Below are 16,908 nucleotides of genomic sequence, written 5' to 3'. Positions count from 1 at the left end.
AACTGCATGCCTCTTGCAAAGCCCAATCAGGTTTACACCTTTGGGTTCACTGATGCAAATGCCATCTTTACAAACAAAACAACACTCTCATTTCACATAAGCTCTACTGAAAAACCTGCCTTAGCTTGCACAGAAGCTGTATTTTTGTATTCAAAACACCATGAAGTTTAATTTTAAAATTATTTACTATTTATACATACAGCAATGTCTACATACTCCTTCGTCAAGAACTAAAACCACTCATAGTACAAACTTCTTATATTGCCAGGGAATGAAAAGATCCTTCAAAAGTACTGAACTTAACAACATCAAAAGATGTGCACTCAAACATGATGTAGAAGGCCATCAGTGGGTCCTCTCTTCCACTGAATTTCTAATGTGAACTTGGGGAGTTTAACACAGACCAGTTTATAATGTGGCTTTCATTTCTTCATTTTCCTTGTGTATTTCTCATTATGCACATCTTTAAGCTCCAGATACCTTGAGAGAAATATGGCTTTTTCACAGTTAAGCAATACATATTTTTTTTGTGTAAATCTCCTGATATTATTACATATCCAAGTTAGTTTGGGATGACCAGAGGCACAGCTGAAGTGCTGCACAATCTAATTTACAAAAAATCTATTTGGTCATCCATGTTTTTCTTCCTACATGTAGACAGGCATGGACATTTACAAACTGTCAAGTCTGCTAACTGTTTCAGGAATTAATTTGTGTGGGGAAGGAGGGCTGGAAATAACTTCTCATGCAGCACCACACACCTGCAATAAAATCAGTAGCATCACTTAAGAGTAATGTGTAAGAAAATATATTCTCCTAGAAGCAAAAGCAGAATACAGAGGAGCTGTATCTTTGACTGCTGCTCATTAAACAATCAATTAAGTCCCTGACTATGCAGTATTCCATAAAACACAAAACATCTGCCTCTCTACAGTCATTGGTTCACGAACTTAAGAGAAAAAGGTCAAATAGATTCTACTGTTTCTGTACAAAAGAAGTTATTTTACCACATGCAGCAGCTAAAGAGTTAATAAACCAAATCTTCTTAGGACCTGTCTCTCAGAATGAAATGACTACATTTGGTCTTTAGCACAGAATCAGTTCCGGGGAATTAAGTCTTGGTCTCATAAGGCATTAGAAATAGAATGGCTGCACTTCCACTGGCCACGTTAAAGAATTTGTACTCACCCTCTGGGTGATGCTCTTTCCCTCTTTGACTTGCACTGCCAATCCAAGATCAGACAGTCTGCAATTCCCATTATCATCCAGGAGGACATTCTCTGGTTTCATATCCCGGTACACAATTTTGATGGAATGGAGATGCAGAATCCCACAGGTTATCTGAGCTGAGTAAAAGATGATCCTTTTCATTTCCAAACCCCTTTCTCCCACATTGTAGATGTGATACTTCAGATCCCCTCCATTCATGAGGCTCATAACAAGACACAGATGGGTTTTGGTCTCATAGGCATAAGCTAGTGTGACTATGAAAGGGCTGTTGACCTTCTCCAGGATCTCTTTCTCCAGCAGGGCCATCTTCTCTCCACTTTTCTTTTTCAACCTTTTCTTATCCAGTTTCTTGCAGGCATACATTTTGCCAGTATTTTTGACCTGGATGGCACAAACCTAGAGAAGATGCACATGGAAAGGTAATGAAGGAATTTTACACAGAGAGTGGAATATTAAGGGTAGTGACAGACAGGAACTGGGCAATCACTGATGCCTATCAGTAGCTGCTGATGCTAACTTCTATGAAGAATATATCAGCACAGAAAACAAGAAAAAACAAGTGCACAATCAGTTCTGTTCTGGACCAGTAGTTTATCGTGGCCCTGAGGCAAAGTTCTTGAGGATGCCACTAGTAGGCATGTATTAGCAAATAACAGGAAAAGGACAAGAAAAAAATCTGTAACCATGAGAATAAGGAGCATATACAGATGGCATCTGTACAGTTAAACTCTCTTGACTCTCAAAAAACCTTCATACAGAAGTTTGGGAACAGATCCTGATGTGTGCTTTTCCCTAAACCGCAGCTAGGAATTATCTGGGAGTGTGTGAGATAGCACAGGCTAAAATGATGTCAAGGAGCAGACTTAGCTCACTACATGAACATTTATGCAAGTTTTTGTAAAGAAGCCTGCTTTTTTAACTAGCATAGATACAGAATATAAAAATGTTAAAGTAGCTTTTTACCAACAAGAACCTCTATCACAGTATAAATAACCCAGCCTGATTTCTGGAAAATGGGTAGTGTGGAGGGGCACATTTTACAAATCTTCATAGAGTGGCTTAATCCACTGCTCTTTGCAAACCCACCTGCTAGTCTTGAAAGGGGAGAGATGACTCACATCCTTAAAAGTACAAGCTCTTACCTCTCCAAAGCCACCTTTGCCCAGCACTCGGAACTCAGAGAAGTATTTCTCAGTTACTGGTTGCTTCTCAAACACTTTCCATTGGATGAATTTGTCATAGAAGGGGCTGTTCTGGAAGTCCTGGAAAGGCTTGTCTTTAAAGAAGACTTTGGTTTCCTCCTTGGCCAGCTGCACGATGTTCTCATAGTCTTTTACAGTAGCTGCTTTGCATTTGCTGACCAAGTCAGAGCTCATGAAAGACAGATAGTTTCTGCCGCCTTCCTTAAGATAATTGGTGACCATAATCTCCATGCAACTGCTCTTGATATTGTCCTCTGCCAACTCCCAGCTTGACACCTCATCCAGGAAGTCTCTAGCTAACAAATATTCTGGCACTGTCTCTAAGAAATCTCTGAAGAATTTCTTGCCAATGGGCTGCTGCTCACAGATACTGTCATAGTCACCAGCAACAGACTCTCTGTGCTCTTTGCAGTCCTCAATCTTGGGCAGCGAGAGGCTCTTACGCCTCTTTTGCATCTCCTTGGTGTCTCCTTCTCCACTCTTCCTTGCCTGGAGGTAGGCAGTGTTGGCAATCAGGTTGTCGAGCCCCCCCATGTCACACATCTTGGCAAGCCCTTGGGGTGGCAGAGCCTGGTTCAGACAAAATGAGTAACTGGCCCAGGAGCTGTGCTGTAGCTGCACTGCACTTCTCCCTGCTAGTGGTGTGTGAGGGCTTCTGAAAAACACCAGGGAAACGAACTGCTTTTGCATTAAATACCTCTCAAGGATTTTCACTAAGTACCTTTAGGTATAGGCACCATTTGTGGAAAGTGACTGGTAAGAGGTTTCTCTGTAAGAAGCTTTGAGTTTGCTATGTATAGCTGAGGGACGACACCCTAGGCAAACCTTCCCACTGGCAGTACCAAGTGCACGTGGTTCAGCTGGTGTTTTTCAGAATGGGCCCTGATAACCTTTAAATGTGCCAAGATTCCCTCTACATGCACTGTCCCTGGCTGCTGGGAACATGCAGAGACTCATGGCTGCAATACATGCACTCTCTCCAACTCGAAGCACTTTGGCCACAGTCAGCAGGACAGGCCTGGATCTCCCCTGGTCGATATCAAACACCAGCACACTAACAACTGGTTTTATGAAAAGCTTTTATCACAAATCTGCCATGCCTAAAAGATCTTGATATAGATGAATCACACAACTCATGCTTTGAGCATTCACACCTCCAAAGCTCAAGTTATATTCAACATCAGTGACTGAGCCCCACAGACAGTTCATGCAAGCCTTGCTGCCTTGCGTGGCTCTGTCTGAGCAGATTACACGCAGAGGCTAAGAACTGCCACTGGTCTAAAAATAATGATCCTTCTATATGAAACAACACGGCTCTGACTTCATCTCCTACCCACAGAAAAAAGAAAAACACTTCAAATGAACAGCCAAATCTTGCCAAGACACTTCCATATGTTGTTTTGACCTCAGTTTATTTTCCCTGCTGAGCTTTATGACAGAAAGTGGTTGGATAAGAAGGTGGCAACAACATATAGCCGAGGTGACATCAACAAAGGGACAAAGCTGATTATAATCAAGTGAAGGCAAATTCCACCTGCACTTGCTGGCTGCCTACCAGAAGGCATTTTTTTTCCCTTCAAAATAATAAAAATTATGTGTGGCACTCACTAGGCTAAGCCTCCTTCTGCTGTGGGGTCAGGTGGTTTGGCTGTTAAAACTTTCCTTAAATATAAGGAAAGTATTATGAGAACAAGAAAAGAAGTAACACTGGGGTCAAGCTGTGCTCTTGAGGTCAAGGTCAAGTGTCTTTTTTCTTTTTTCACCATCTTACAGCAAGCTGAAGAGCTGAATCACAAAAACTAAACATCAAGAGTAATAACAGGCACCTTTCAGACTCCCTATAATAAGTGTTAAGCCCTTCTTGGCTGCTTTTTGCCATTCTACAACCATGCAGTGTTTTGTTTTCACATGTTTAATCCTGTCCACACTGAATCCATTTGACATAAAACTCGTGCTTGCACTCTACAGAATTCCCATGGAGGTGTTTTTCTAGGAGTGCTGGAGAGGGCCATCCACTGCAAGCTGCTGTGTGTGCACGAGAACAGGGGGAATTGGAAGGAGACACCTGAAAGCCTGGCCAGCTCTGCCCAGGGTGGGAGGTTACATAAAGGGCTCAGCAGAGCAGCCACAGCGTGGGCAGCACTGCACGGAGCCAGCAGGAGAAATGGGGAATTCTGCTGCTGGCTGTCCTGAAAATGGGACCTGCAGCAACACATTCCTGTAACACCCTGGGTAGACAAAGGCATGGAAGGAGGTAATAATTCAGCTTTTTTTTTAAATTCAGCTTTAATTTCAGCTATTTTTTTTTAAATAAAGGTTTTAATTTCCTAAAATTCAGTAGGGTCTTTTTTACGTTTGGCCAGAATATCCACCACAGCTCAAGAGCAGCAGGACAAATGGCTGGGAGCTGGGGCCCTAAGGCTGAACTCAAGCTTACTCCAGCTATTGGTATACTCATGCCCAAGCAAATCAAGAAAATTCCTGATGTTTTATGGCACCTGCATAAGACACATTTACAGCTCCAAAGACCATTGTATTCAATTAATTAGACTCATTCCCAGTTTCTGTGGAACATAAATTTTTTCTAAAATAGCATAACTTCATTAAAAGCAAAATCAAACAATATGATGATTCAACACATACTCATTACTCCAGTCACTTTTGAGATTTGCTTGCTGACTTATCCAAATCTGCTCAGCATTTATTAAACAGTGGAGAAAAGCAGATCAGCATTAATCTATTAGTTGACAATGGCTATTTAAGGTAGTGTTACCTGCTCATAAAACAGTATGTTTGGGTGAGAAGCAAAACTTATTTTTCATTTCAAGAGGTGAACAATTGCAGAACTGGACACAGGGATGTACTGGGATGTACTAACAACCGTGTTAATCAGCCAGGGTGTGGTTTGGAGGAGTTTTCTGGTGGAGAGCTCATAGAAAGACTGGACTTAGGCTAACCACTAAATCACAGAGAAAATATGCAGGACTTAAAATTCATTACCTTCTGTTCTGGATGAACCTCAATTACTGGTCAACAAGATACTTAAAATATGCAAACAGATACACAAAAGTATCAGCTGCTTTGATTTCAACATTAACTTTCCTAATACCTCATTTGTGTCAACACCCCTTTGAGCTGACACTTAGAAAAACTCTTCCACAACTGTAATTCTCAGCTACTCTTGCCATGCACATGACATGAGCTAGAAGCAGGGTTTGGTACTCTCCATACTCACCTATAAACCAAAGAAAAATGAAAAAAGTCCTCTGATGGGACTAGATGGCATTACCAGAGGTCAGGTGGTAGGTAAGATACAGATTGACTGCCACAGCTAAACTTTATTTTCATGTCCACTCTGATTTCTTTTTTAGCAAGAATTTTGGGAATACTTTTACACAAACAGAAATACTCCACAACAATGTAAATGCTAGAGGCACTTCATTACTACTGTTAATATATTTTACATTTGTTTTCAGTTTTAAGACAGACATCATCTGGCATAGTAACAACTGATGTGATACAGTGTAACAGTGACTCAGGATTTTTTTATCTCAGTGTGTTATTAAACAAAAGCTACATTTAAAAAATCACATCTTAAAAACCAAGATTACAATATTAAACAAACCCACAGTAAATTCTGCAATATGCTTGATGATACAGACATTGGAACTACTTCATACAGTGAAGATAAACCTCTTTAAATGTACTTAGAATTAGATAGAAACACACCTACTGAGAAACACATTAAACATTAAAGATGATAATTTTGAAGTAAACAATGCATAATATATTGCTTCAATTTTACCCATATTAGTTGACCATTTTATTAAGCCTGAATTTGTTACAGATTGAAAGCAATAATTCTACCTGTCTGTTACATATATTTTAAAAATCCCACAGCATATATTCAGATTCATAGTAATTTGGATATTTAAGGAAAAGACAAAGCTAAAAGCAAGCACTTAAACAGCTGTAAGAAAAAATTCAAAGATGATACATTCAGGATTTCCACAAAAATGAAAAAATGCTTCCAAAACACTGTGACCAATAAAAAGATAATAAAGATATTTCTATTAACCAAATTTTCATTAAATCACAATTTAGCCTTTTACCCTAGATTTAATTAGTGCCTTCGTTCCTTGGATTACTTAAATTATCACTTTTGTTTACTTCCTATATTAATCAGCTAACCAGCAAGATTGTCTACACCTCTAGTTAGCTGATATCAAATACATGCCTTTGTACAAAAAATCTTTGTATTAAAAATACATGTCTCCATAATCACCAACAGAAATACAAATAAAAGAAGTTATTAACATGGTTAAATTTCAATGTTATGATTGTAGAAATCATGTATAGAATATAACAGAGCAACAGATTGAGAGATACAAGAAAACAAAAGTCATAAAGAAACCCTAAATTAGAAATGTTTAATAGAGTGTCATGGGAAAAGCACATAGCAAATGTTTTATACACTGTCAATTTTAGATTAAATCTCAGAATAATTTCTTAAAAAACACACTGACTGTATTTTTGCATACAATAGTACTTAGGAAACATTTTCTTTATCCTGGAAGTAAACAATGCAGTGTCTCAGACCAGGTAAGGTGACCCTTTCAATTTGATTCATTTATCAATGGAAAAAGATTAAATGCTCTGTGTTTAGGGAATAATCTGCAGCACTAAGTTTCTATGCTCTGATGCAGAGAACACTCCAATCACAGCAGATACATTTGTTGAAGTAGCATCTCCAGTTTGAATTGTGGAAGCCCGCAGGGAGCCTGACTGCCCATGGCCTGCCCAAACCCACCCTGCTCCTGGAGCAGGCACAGCCACTGAGTCACCTGATGGACACCTTCTGTTCTGCATCAGCATAGGCCATAACACACACACCATTCCAGGAAGTGCAACAGAAAGAAATCCTTCCAGATTTTATTTGCCTATTCTCTGGACTACCCAGTCCTGCTGGCAGAGGGGACAGCGATTATTCTGTTTCACCCACAAGGACATGCAGCAATTGTGGAAGGAATGATTGCACTCTCCCCAAACCACTGAAAGAGAAGAAAGAACATGTTCCAGTCACACTCAGCTCTTCAATCAACTCCTACAGCAAGATTCAAACTATCACTCTCAAATATTTATAACCACTGGAAACCTCAGACAAAACAGGTCATCACTGACTTCTCCCCTGAGATTGGATTATTGCAATCATCCTGATGATAATGCATTCCACCATCGAGCCTTTTACTTCCTTCCAAACATTAAAAAAGGAAACACATATATTCTCACCTTCTTGTATACAGTGACAGGGTTTTGTGACTGTATGAACACATTTAGGGATGTGTTCTACCCAGGAAATAAGTGCAACTATGAAAGTTTTTCCCTTTATCCTCCCCAGCAGCAACATAGAGCCAATGCACTATGACTCAGGATCACACCAGAGTGCATCACCAAATTCTCATGTGAAAGGCACTGTTTGAACTGCAATGTGTGATTGCAGGGAGGCTCGTGTGACACAGTATATAGTCTAAAATGGGACTTTACAACACGAGTTATTCACAGGCTACAGCTGTTCCAACACTACAAGAACTGTTACCCATTTACTCCTGAATAATGTTTTAGAACTTTGCTTTTTGCCCTTATTAGCTCACATTTTCCTCACAAGAGCACAAGGGTACCAATCAAAGGAGTGCTGTCAATTATATTTTTCCTGTCTATTTTAACAGAAAAACCCTATTCCCATTAAAACCATCATCAAAAAACCCCAGTGGCTTTGTTGAGACAATACACTTCAAAACACAAAGCTCAACAGCATGGAAAGGTTTACCACTGCTTTAAAAGTTGTCTTAAAGGTTTAAAGCAAATTCTTTGAGATAATTTTCACTATTTCCAATTTAAACACTCAGAATTAAGACTTTCTTTTGCATACATTGGCATTGAAAGTATGATTATGCTTAAACTGAAGCGATTCCACTTTTGAAAATGAAAAGTGAACAACCAAGTCATTGCCTCCATTATCTCTGAATTATGAGTGGGAAAAATACCACTTTCTATCTCAGACCCACATTTATTTCAGAACAGAGGATTTTTACTTGTACTACCATTGTGCTTTCTGGCATGCACCTCTGAAGAAAAAAGCAGCTTTTTCCTACCCACTTCAAAAATGTACATTATGATCTCAAATATGCCCACAATGAAAGAAACCTAAACCTCTTAGCTGTGTATGTGTTAACAGGAAATTGGAAGCTGTTTTGTTTTACAGCACAGCTGACATGAAAACTGATTTTTTTTTAATGCTCAAAAATAAAGCATAAAGTATTACTAATGTAGAAAGATGATACAATGTAGGACAAAACACCAGTTTACTTTTGAGCATTAATAAAATCAGTATTCCCTTCAAACCTTAAAATGCACCATACTGAGAGAAGCTTCAATTGAAAAACAAGCGAATGAAGTCACTACATACCAACACAATCTTCTTGTTTGTTTTCAGCTTGACATCTAAGACAGGCATCTAAAAGTAAACAAGAACAAACTCAATTTGATTCTCAGGATTCCATCTTAAGAATAGCTTTGTCAGAGGAAAATATAAACTCTAATACAAATTTACAGAGGTAAAAAGCTCAAGTTTTCATGTCTAGTTCAGCTCTTTAACATTAAAGCCCCCTTCAATTCTAAAACTGTGCAAATGACAATGAAATATATATCTGAAAGAGATCAGAAGGACTCTGAACTCTCCAGCATGTTTTGTTTATTTTCCATTGCTTTGGTATTTTCATAACTTTTGCTGAAAAAAAGCCTTCTCCATTTTGTAGATATAAAAGCCCACAGATTTGTGCCAAGGCACTCAGGCATATTAAGACCAGAGCAAGCACAAAGCCAAACCCTAATTACAGGACTTTGTTTTTCACATGTCAGCATTTCCTTTTAAGGAAGTCATTCACAATTTTGATTTTTTAGGCTGTGCATCTCTCACCACAACTCCCACCATCTACTACTTTTTATAGTAGCTTCCCTTAACAAGTACCTGCATCTAATTTTCACAGGAGTCACAAACATACAAATATAGTGGTACATTTGATAATATATGATAATAAATACAGAACAATATCTAATTAAAAATATTTATCATCTTTATGCATTCCAGTCTGTGGCTTTAGGACTGGATGGCAGCTCCAGGACTCAGTAAGACAAGAGTGGCAACTTCCAGGCTTCCCACTGTGCCACACAGTGCAGTGGAAAAGCACCTTTGCTTCTTCTTTGCCCCAACACAGGCTGCCACAGACACAGGTGCACGAACCATGCACAACAGAAAGTGTTCAACTGTTATGTGAGCACACACATCTTCATCTCCTCCAAAGAAAAGGAACTAGTTTAAACAAGTGTCCTGCAGGTTGAATCTGGCTTGCATGTCACTGGTTGGACCATATTCTCCCACAAGACAGAACTATAATGTGCTACAGGAATTTAGATTTGAGTGTTGTTGCAGTCTCCGCCAGATAGGGCCGGTATTTCTATTTTAGATTGATCTGCCCAGACATTCCTCCTTTTCTCAGGTAATAGAGAACAAAGAGGGCAAAGAACTCTGAAACAGCTGCCCATTGAGATAAAAGCAAAACTTTCCTGTTGTCTATCCCTACAATTTGTATTTCAACAGCAGTTAAGGGCCAAGGTGCTGGGAAGATTGAGCTGAAGTGATTCAGCTGAAGTGCTTCAGTTTGTATCATGGTGTGTGGGAGCCCACTGATCTGGGGTGACAGCAGAAAGTCACAATAAATCAGCTGCCCTATGGAGCCCCAGAGCTGCAGTTTTCAGCACAGAAATCGCTGCCACCACACCAAAGTAACCTGTCCCCACTCCTACATCACAACCCCAAGGGGGTCAGACTGAAATAAGGACAGCAAAGCCAGTCCAGCTGCAATCCTGCGCTTCCCAGCTCACACCTGCATTTTTGTCTCTTTCCTTCAGCATCTAAGGCCACATTGGTTCAAGGAGTTAAACCAGGAGAAAACAGAGCCAGCTAACACCTCCTTCCCTGCAAAAGTCAAACTAACCTTCAACAAGTGCCAGTCCCAGCCTGGCACTGCCTCCCACCTGAGGTTACTGCAGACGCAGTGGCTCTACAGGAGCCAGACCCGCTCTGGCAGGGTCAACGCGAAATTGCTAAACTGAAGTCAGAAATGATCAAGTTTCACATTCTAACAATGTGGTTTGTTCCCAGAAAACGGTTACTAAATTTTTTCAGATTTTTTTTTTCTAGTTTCAGATTAAAAGTACTCTCTTGGTCGAGCTATGAAAAAATGTGACTTTTTTAACTTTTACAATAGCTCTGGATAAGATTTTGTTACATTTTTTAAATTATGGTTTACACGGCAATTTCATATTTCCAGAGTGGTCTCTGCTTACCATAAAAAAGCAAATAATCTTCAAAACATGCTTATGTAAAAACATCAATTTCCCACCACTTCAGCCTGCGCTTCCCCTTTTTTCGTCTTGGACACCCTTTTGCCTCCTGTGTTCCACAGAAGGCTCCCAGCAAAATACATTTATGAGAAGTGACAGAATTGCTTATTTTGCCTCGTTTCTGTCAAATCAAATGCTGACTTCATTCCAGTATCATGGTTCCTGGCCTTACAAAAGCAAGGTGCTCTGGAGGGGATGCTGGGCCCTTTGTCCTGCCCGAGTGTTGCACACCCAAGTGAGAGGACAGTTATACTGAGCATGACTCAGCCCAAGAGCAAAAATGGGATACGCACACACAGTAAAGGAAGAATTTAAACAGGTTTTGAAGAACCAAGATAAATACCATATTTAACAAAGATGTCAAAAAACAGTAATATCAGCCAACAATGAAGGTGCTTTCAAACAGTCTGTGGATTTCAAAACCAAGTAAATTAACCCCTTACTCAACAGATTTCACAGTACATTTGTGATTGTTAAACTGCACCAGTAATCACGCTTGTAGAGTAGTGTAAGACACCCTGGTTTAACAGATTTGAAAAATGAATTTTTACGTACATCTGTAACTGGCTCGTAAAAAACATCCTAACAAAAACGCCTTAACAAAATCCACCCCATAAAGAGCAGTCCCACGCACGCAGCCCTCGGTTCAGCCCGGCTGTAAATAGGTGCTTGCGGGATTTGCCCTCACACGAGCACCAGCCCTCACGACGAGGGCGGCCCTGCACTGCCGGGGCCGGTCACAGAACACCCGGCGGGGCCCAGGCCCTGCGTGAGGCGCGCACGGAGCGCGGCCCGGCCGACCAGGGGGGCACTCGTGCGGCCCCTGGAGCGCGGCAGCCCGGCCCCGCGGGGCCCTCCTCCTTCTCCTCCTCCTCCGGGAAGGCGCGGAGGAGGAAGCGGAGGCGGGAGGGATCAACCCCCCCGTCTGCCGGAAACCGCGCCTCTGCCCTGCGCCCGCAGTGCCCGGGCCGGCGGGCACGGCCCCAGGCCCGGCCCAGGCCCCCCGCCCCGCGGCCATGGCGGCCCGGCCGGCGCTTACCCATGACCTGCACCCGGCAAATGGCGCAGGTGTCGCACTCCACGTCCCAGCTCCACATGGCCACCGCGTTCCACTTCTTCAGCGAGAACATCTTGTCGGGAGCGCCCGCCTTGGAGCCCGCGGAGCCCGACAGCGAGTGGGGGGCGCCGGGCTCGTCCCCGTCCTCCACATCGGCCATGGCGGAGGGGCGGGGACGCGGCGGCCGCGCGGGCGGCAGCGCCACCCTCCGGCAGCGGCGGCGGCAGCGCAGCCCCGCCCGCAGAGCGGCACCGGCCCGGGGGCGGCGGCGGCGGTGCGGGAACGGCCCGCGGGGCGAGGAGACCCCGCCGGGACACCGGACGCCTTCACAGAGCCTTCAGGCACTTCCTGTGTTTCAGCAGGACACCTGGCAGGTGCTGAGCTGCCATTGCTCATGAAGGATGTTCTCGTACGCAGCGTGCACGTGAACCAGTCACAACTTCACCAGTGGTCTGGGCTGCCTTGAGAATGGGGAGACAGCCCAATCCTCCAAATCAACACATTTCCTAAGACTGCTGACAGAATAAGCAAAACAGTTCAGCACTTGGTAACACTTTGTTCACCTTGGTAATAAAGTAAATAATAAAATTATATTAAAGATTCTATGCACATTACTCAACTATTCATTCAGAAGCACCTTGAACACTATTAAACAGCATATGAATAAGATCTTTTAGCTTGGCTGATTCACATTTCTCTCAATCCACATTGTTCAATTCCCTTTGCCAGCTCCACTCCTTTAACTCATCATTCTTTTCTGTCCATTTTAAAAACCAGCATGGCACTTCTGAATTTGAATTGCTGGAGCTAGATGTAATCCAAAAAGTATTAAATATTTAAAAAAAAATTAGGTACATTAAATTTCTGCTATGTAAAATGTCTACTACCTCTAAATAGAAATTTAAAAAAAGAAAATTCCGTTGAAGTTTTGGGGTTTTTAGATTTATACAATTTGCCTTGTATCCCTAACTGATGCAATTTTTCAGTTCTAAGAGCAAACTGTGACAGAGATTATAATTGTGTTTGAGTGCTGTCAAACCATCACACATGTGCTGTACATGATGCAAAGTCAAATACAAACCACACTTAGATTAGCCGTGAAAGTAGAGCAAATATGACACAGGCACCTTTGACTCTGTCCATACTGCCTTAGAGAAATAAAGTGATAGCTTCCCACCTAAAAATGATTTTGTTGCTATTTTATCAGCCAAAGAGCTGTGTAAGCAAAATTCCAAGGCATTTTTGAGGAGTAGTTCTGGCAGTCTGTAATTCACCTGTCCCCTGCAGCCACACACGACTGGAGGTGACACATGGGATAGAGGCACACACCCACAACAGCTCTTTCAGAGGGTTTTCCCTATATACATTGTCACTGGTCTTCATTGTAAATAAAAACCACATTTTTCAGACTGGGCATCTGCTCATCTCATTCACTGAAAACATTCCAAATTGAATATCTAAAAATGAGAACTCCAACCAAGTTCCTTTCAGCCCATCGAGGGATTGTTCAGCTAGAATTAAAGCCAATTGTGGGCTGCAGAATGGGGAAAAAGAACACAAGCCCTGTGAGGAAGCACTGAGGGAGCTGGGGGTGCTCAGCCAGGAGCAAAGGAGAGGCAGGGGTCTCCTCATCACTGTACACCTTCCTGAAAGGTGCCTGTAGTCAGGTGGGGTTGGTCTCTTTCTCCAGGCAGCACTGACAGAACAAGAAGACACAGTCTTAAGCTGCACTAAGAGAAATATAGGTTGGATATTAGGAAAAAGTGTTTTATAGAAAGAGTGATAAAGTACTGGAATGGCCTGCCCAGGGAGGTGGTGGAGTCACCATCCCTGGATGTGACACTGGGTGCCATGGTTTAGTTGAGAAGTTAGGGCATGGGTTGGACTCTGTGATCTTGAAGATATCTTCCAACCTAGTGATTCTGAGATTCTGTGAAAATTATTTTTATTAAAAGCAAAGCCTTGACAAAAATGTCAGTTTTATGATAATGCAAAGAACAGTTATGTAAGTATGTGTTTATCTTGGCCAACTGATGCATGTACTGGACTGTATTATCCCACTTACTGTTTGTTCTGTCAATAGATTAACATATATCAAAACACTTGAGGACCGTGTCAATTTATCTGCCAAGGAAAACAAGCATACTCCTCTGCCAAAACTATTTCTTAAACTCTGGTTATCTTTGTCTCTCTGTGCCTCTTTCCCTATAGGAGTATGCTACACGGGTCTATTAATGGCCAGTGGGGCTGCAAGACAGGAATGGAGCACAGGGAACAGCAGTGTATGAGCACACCACCTGTAACAAACCCACTGTAGCAGTTCCTAAGGGTTTACTGAAGCTGCCAGGTGCAATTGTCAAAATAGAAAACAGACTCCAATGCTGATAGGTACAGCTTCTGTGAAATACAAGTATGTAGCCGGCATGTAGAAATATAAAGGAAATCACAACAGGAGTTAGGGAAACAATGCACTGGAATAAACTGTGCTTTTGCACTGGGAGCATCTCACTGCATGGGAGGAAATCACACAAATATATTGCTGCACAGCAATATTCCTGATATTCCTATAAATGTATGTGATTGGGCATGAACTTCATAAGAGTCCAGGAATGAGCTCAAAGACTGAGAAGTAGCAATAATTCAAATTCTTAAATGCATTGTGCTTTACTGTTCAAGTGAAACAAAAGTTCATGACACATAATACACAGAAGGGAAATCCTTACAAGAAGTTATTTAAAAAAGCCTTAATGACTTTTGCAAATAAACTTCTCTGCTTTAATGGAAAACCCTGTGTCACTAGACACTAAAGAGATCCTGACTTTGCTGAGCTGCTTTAATCAAGTCTAAACCCTTGGAACTTCTCCATTCTTCACACAACACCCTGGCTCATCCATGTCTCCTTCTGCAGCAGAGATTAAAAACCAGAGACACAAAGACCCCTGACTGCTTTATGAAATTCTATACTGTGGTTTTGTTTGCTAATTGTTTTACTCTGGAGTAAAACTCAGCTATTACAATTACCTCTGAAAAGTGCTGATTTTCAGGTTAGATGTCTATCCCATATCCATTCTTTAATTAAAATTTTGCCTATTTTAACTGTAGTTAGCTGTTTGAGAATAGAACTGCATTCTCAATTGAAAACTGGAAACCAAATTATGTTGCTCTGTTGTTGTGCAGGGGCACAGCCCCCTCCTATTTGGAAATATAGACACTTCCTATAAAGTTGTGAGGTAGCACAGTCTGTCTTATTATTTTTAACATCTCTGATATTTGGGTCCTGCCTAGTACCAGGATGGACCCCAAAAGCCACTCTTAGAAAATCTAGACCTCCAATCCACACCAAACCTCCCATCCTCAAAAAAAATCCCTAAAACCCCAAACAAAAAATAAAAACACTACAAAGAGAAGCTGTGTAACTTGCCTGTAGAAACTTCCTTTACTCACATATTTAAATTACTGGAAGGTGTTGCACAGGTGAACTTTACTTCTCATTATTCACCTTTGCAGGTGTTATATCCTGTGTACCATGTCACAACTAATTTTTTTTACCTTGACCTACATTTCTACTTCTAGATTTTGGCCAAGGTAGTGCCAAAAATAGGCATTTAAATTCAAGTATATATATAAATAATAATAAAATAACAAACCCATATCAATGTCACACCATGACAGCATGGAGGAACTCAAATGGAATATAAATGCACTACTCAGGAGGAAGCTAGATGAATTATTTGTTTGTGTTTCAAAAAGTTCTATCTTTCCTTTTGGACTTTTCAAATTTGTATTGCTGTACAAAGCACAGTGCCTTAAGTTACCTGGTATGGAAGGAAGAGACTGAATTGTAGATACTTCCTCTTCTTTCATTAAGTACTTTAGAGGTCTGTGGGTGAAAGATGCAGCTAATTGTCAGGTCTGTACTGCTGCATTACTGTAAATCACTTGATTCTTAAAGGGGAGTTTCCTTCTAACTCATTTTGTCTCTGCTCCCTGCTTTTCCCAGGCTTGTTTCTGTGCCCTCAGCAGCAGCAGGCGAGGGCTGAGCTCCGGGAGGGAGGGAGGGAGGGAGGGAGGTGCTGCCCTTGGAGCCGCCGCTGCTCAGGATAACTCACCAGCCTCCCTCCCTGCTGCTGCCACACTGCAGTCTGCCACCACACAGCACAGGACATCCTGGATCTTGGGAGAAATCAGAGGGAGCAGGTAGGAGATTTTCACCTGTGAGCCTTGAATTCCACAGTAGGTTTACTCTGGCTGTTCTATAATCCTCTCGGCTTTTTTTCCCCTGTGTACAAGGAATGACCAAAAAAGAAAAGATGAAAGTGGGGAACAATTCACAATCCCTTAAAGCAAACAAATTCTTTGATCCAATTGTTTGGATTTAAAGTTTCTAAAATCTGTATAATGATTTACATCCTCTTTTCGGTGAAATTGTTAACTAGATTTCATACAACTGCCATGGCATTTGCAGTAGTAATTATGCTAAAATAATGATGGACTCAAACACTTAAAAATCTTGATCATACAAGATCTTCTATGGAAAATTGTATTAAGCAAGATGGATGAATTTTGTTACTTGCCATAAACATTTATGAACATAAAGAATATTTTAAAAGCATTTCAGCAAGGTCATATATTTGCTTTTAGTAAAAAAAAATATCCAAAATATTCTTACCAAGAATACCTAATTAACATTCTTAATTTTTGTACCTAATTAAATGCTTACAAAGCACAGCCTTTCCTGAACACTGTAGCGACTGGATCTTTTAAAATCTTATTCTCATTGCACAGCAACCAATTTCAACATTTTTGTCGCTGATTTAAGTACATACAGTGCTTTTTAAAGTAATTTAGCTGAATTACAGGCTATATTTCCAATGCTTGCAACTCTGCTCTTCAACTATGAAATTTTTTTTTTTTAACATTGTTTATGATGATCAATCCCAGGAATACACAAAGTAT

General features: G+C 41.1%; 2 protein-coding genes across 4 annotated transcripts in view; both read right to left on the bottom strand.

Moving 5' to 3' along the window:
* The window catches only part of GRK7 (G protein-coupled receptor kinase 7), a 30,388-nt gene extending 24,775 nt beyond the window's left edge, over positions 1 to 5,613 (bottom strand). For both annotated transcript variants that reach the window (XR_012581630.1, XM_005489456.4), the window contains exons 1-2: positions 2,373 to 5,613; positions 1,189 to 1,626 (exon numbers count right to left, since the gene is read on the bottom strand). Coding sequence is in view for 1 of the 2 variants with exons in the window: in XM_005489456.4 (XP_005489513.1) it covers positions 1,189 to 1,626; positions 2,373 to 3,122 (1,188 nt within the window). In the remaining variant the exon portion in view is untranslated. The remainder of the gene's footprint in view (positions 1 to 1,188; positions 1,627 to 2,372) is intronic.
* A 137-nt stretch (positions 5,614 to 5,750) lies between these two features.
* Positions 5,751 to 12,357, bottom strand: RNF7 (ring finger protein 7). 2 transcript variants are annotated; one of them, XM_005489459.4, is made up of 3 exons: positions 11,942 to 12,357; positions 8,899 to 8,946; positions 5,751 to 7,483 (listed from the first exon to the last, which is right to left on the bottom strand). In XM_005489459.4, the coding sequence occupies exons 1-3, from the start codon at positions 12,110 to 12,112 to the stop codon at positions 7,427 to 7,429; spliced, it is 276 nt and encodes a 91-aa protein (XP_005489516.1). In that variant the 5' UTR covers positions 12,113 to 12,357; the 3' UTR covers positions 5,751 to 7,426. The 2 variants fall into 2 exon arrangements, with proteins under 2 accessions (XP_005489516.1, XP_005489514.1); XM_005489457.4 differs by having other exon boundaries at positions 5,854 to 7,483; positions 11,935 to 12,309.
* Positions 12,358 to 16,908: the final 4,551 nt, after the last annotated feature.

The sequence above is a fragment of the Zonotrichia albicollis genome, chromosome 9, assembly GCF_047830755.1.
Source record: "Zonotrichia albicollis isolate bZonAlb1 chromosome 9, bZonAlb1.hap1, whole genome shotgun sequence".
Lineage (NCBI taxonomy): Eukaryota > Metazoa > Chordata > Aves > Passeriformes > Passerellidae > Zonotrichia > Zonotrichia albicollis.
The sequence above is the reverse complement of the archived record's forward strand: the minus strand, read 5'-3'. Positions and strand labels throughout refer to the sequence as shown.

What these genes read in the sequence shown, in the direction of transcription:
- RNF7 (XM_005489457.4), bottom strand. Translation starts at nt 12,112, where the DNA reads ATGGCCGATGTGGAGGACGGGGACGAGCCCGGCGCCCCCCACTCGCTG. An exon ending in TTGCCGGGTGCAGGTCATGG is followed by an intron (nt 8,947 to 11,934) that starts GTAAGCGCCGGC and finishes GTTTACTTTTAG; the next exon opens with ATGCCTGTCTTAGATGTCAA. An exon ending in CAAACAAGAAGATTGTGTTG is followed by an intron (nt 7,484 to 8,898) that starts GTATGTAGTGAC and finishes CTTCTCTTTCAG; the next exon opens with TGGTTTGGGGAGAGTGCAAT.